Source organism: Chrysochloris asiatica, unplaced genomic scaffold, assembly GCF_000296735.1.
Source record: "Chrysochloris asiatica unplaced genomic scaffold, ChrAsi1.0 scaffold00045, whole genome shotgun sequence".
Classification (NCBI taxonomy): Eukaryota; Metazoa; Chordata; class Mammalia; order Afrosoricida; family Chrysochloridae; genus Chrysochloris; species Chrysochloris asiatica.
Genome location: NW_006408563.1, coordinates 8,449,697 through 8,451,206, shown reverse-complemented (window position 1 = coordinate 8,451,206; position 1,510 = coordinate 8,449,697). Strand labels below are relative to the sequence as shown.

The 1,510-nt window shown below is 41.9% G+C and overlaps 1 protein-coding gene across 1 annotated transcript in view; it reads left to right on the top strand.

The window, feature by feature from the left end:
• Positions 1-1,510, top strand: part of LOC102833384 (uncharacterized protein KIAA2012 homolog) — a 218,089-nt gene that overhangs the window by 181,188 nt on the left and 35,391 nt on the right. Inside the window, exon 18 of the mRNA XM_006862029.1 lies at positions 158-492. Within this exon, the coding sequence (XP_006862091.1) occupies positions 158-492 (335 nt within the window). The remainder of the gene's footprint in view (positions 1-157; positions 493-1,510) is intronic.

Here is a 1,510-nt window from a genome sequence, read left to right as displayed (position 1 = left end):
ACCACAACTCAAAGGCATTAATTCTTCTATGATCTTCCTTATTCACTGTCCAGCTTTCATATCCATATACTGATGTCTAAAAACCACTAAAGATAATGCATGGTAACCATCTTTACTGACCTCTGCTATCCCTCTGTCCCTAATTGTTCTTCTACAGGAAAGTCAAAGGAATCAAAGGCTGAAAAGAAATCAGAGCAAATCCCCAAAGAGAAAAGGATGGGAGCCAAAAAGAAAAAGAGGCAAAAGGAAAGGAATCTGGATATGGCAAAGATGAGTGGGCCTGATATCAATAATTTTGAGGAAACAAAAGACACCTCAGATAGAGGTTTCTTTCATTCAAGCTCCGTAGAAGAGGACTCTTGGCCCTCTCCCAAATATGATGCTCAGGAAAGCCAAGTTTCCATAGATGGAAGATTATCGCCCACCCAGACTGTAACTGTCAATGGAGACATGGGATCTGAAGAAAAGAAAAGCCTTGATGATCCTTCGAAGGTAGGGTTGATATCACAGCAGAGGGGCACCTATTTGTATTGTTGTTACCTACTGTTGAGTTGATTCTGACTTGTGGCAATCTCATATATGCAGAGTAGAACCGCTCCTGAGGGTTTTCAAGGCATATCCTTTCAGAAAGAGATCACTAGGCCTGTCTTACAAAGGTCTTCTGGGTGGGTTCAAACCACCAACATTACAGCTAGTAATGGAGCACATAACAATTTGTGCCACCCAAGGACTTTTCCTATCTACATTACAATCACGGAAACATGCCAACTACATAAGGGTTCTATGTTTCCTATGTTGGTAACTTTGACCTTATTGACCTCATTAAGGTTGACCTACTCAAAGACATAGCTTCCAAACCACCAGGGAGTGTACTAACTACTTAAAGAGGAAGAAGCTGACACAGCATTGGTCTGTGAGAGGTGCAGAGCTCAGAGTTAATGGGGGAAGGTGGAAATTGGCCATCAGAGTAAAATGCATATGAGGGGGCTTCAAAAAGTTCATGGAAAAGTACAATGAAAACATATCTGCATTTTTCCATGAACTTTTTGAAGCCCCATCGTATATTTGATTTGGCTTGGAGTCAATGGCTTCTCATCATTGCTTTTCTCCCAAAGGCAATGGAAAGCACTTTCCTAATGTGCTTTTCTGTGCACACACCTGGACCACATACAGCATATACACAGACACATCTTTTAAGAGTCACATCCTCCCAGGGAACTAGATTCTAATGTTGGCGTTAAAAAAAAAAAATTAAGGAAAATCACTTTGAAAATCCCTGTTAGTAGCCAAAAAGTATACCATACAAGGACTTCCGGCAAGATGGTGAACAAGGCAGACACAGTACGTGGACCCTCTACAACAGAGATGTTGTTGTTAGGTGCCATCAAGTCAGTACCAACTCATAGTGACCCTACACACAACAGAACAAAACACTGCCCAGTACTGGGTCAACCTCACTATCGTTGTCACGCTTGAGGCCATTGATGCTGCCACTTTTCCAATCCATCTC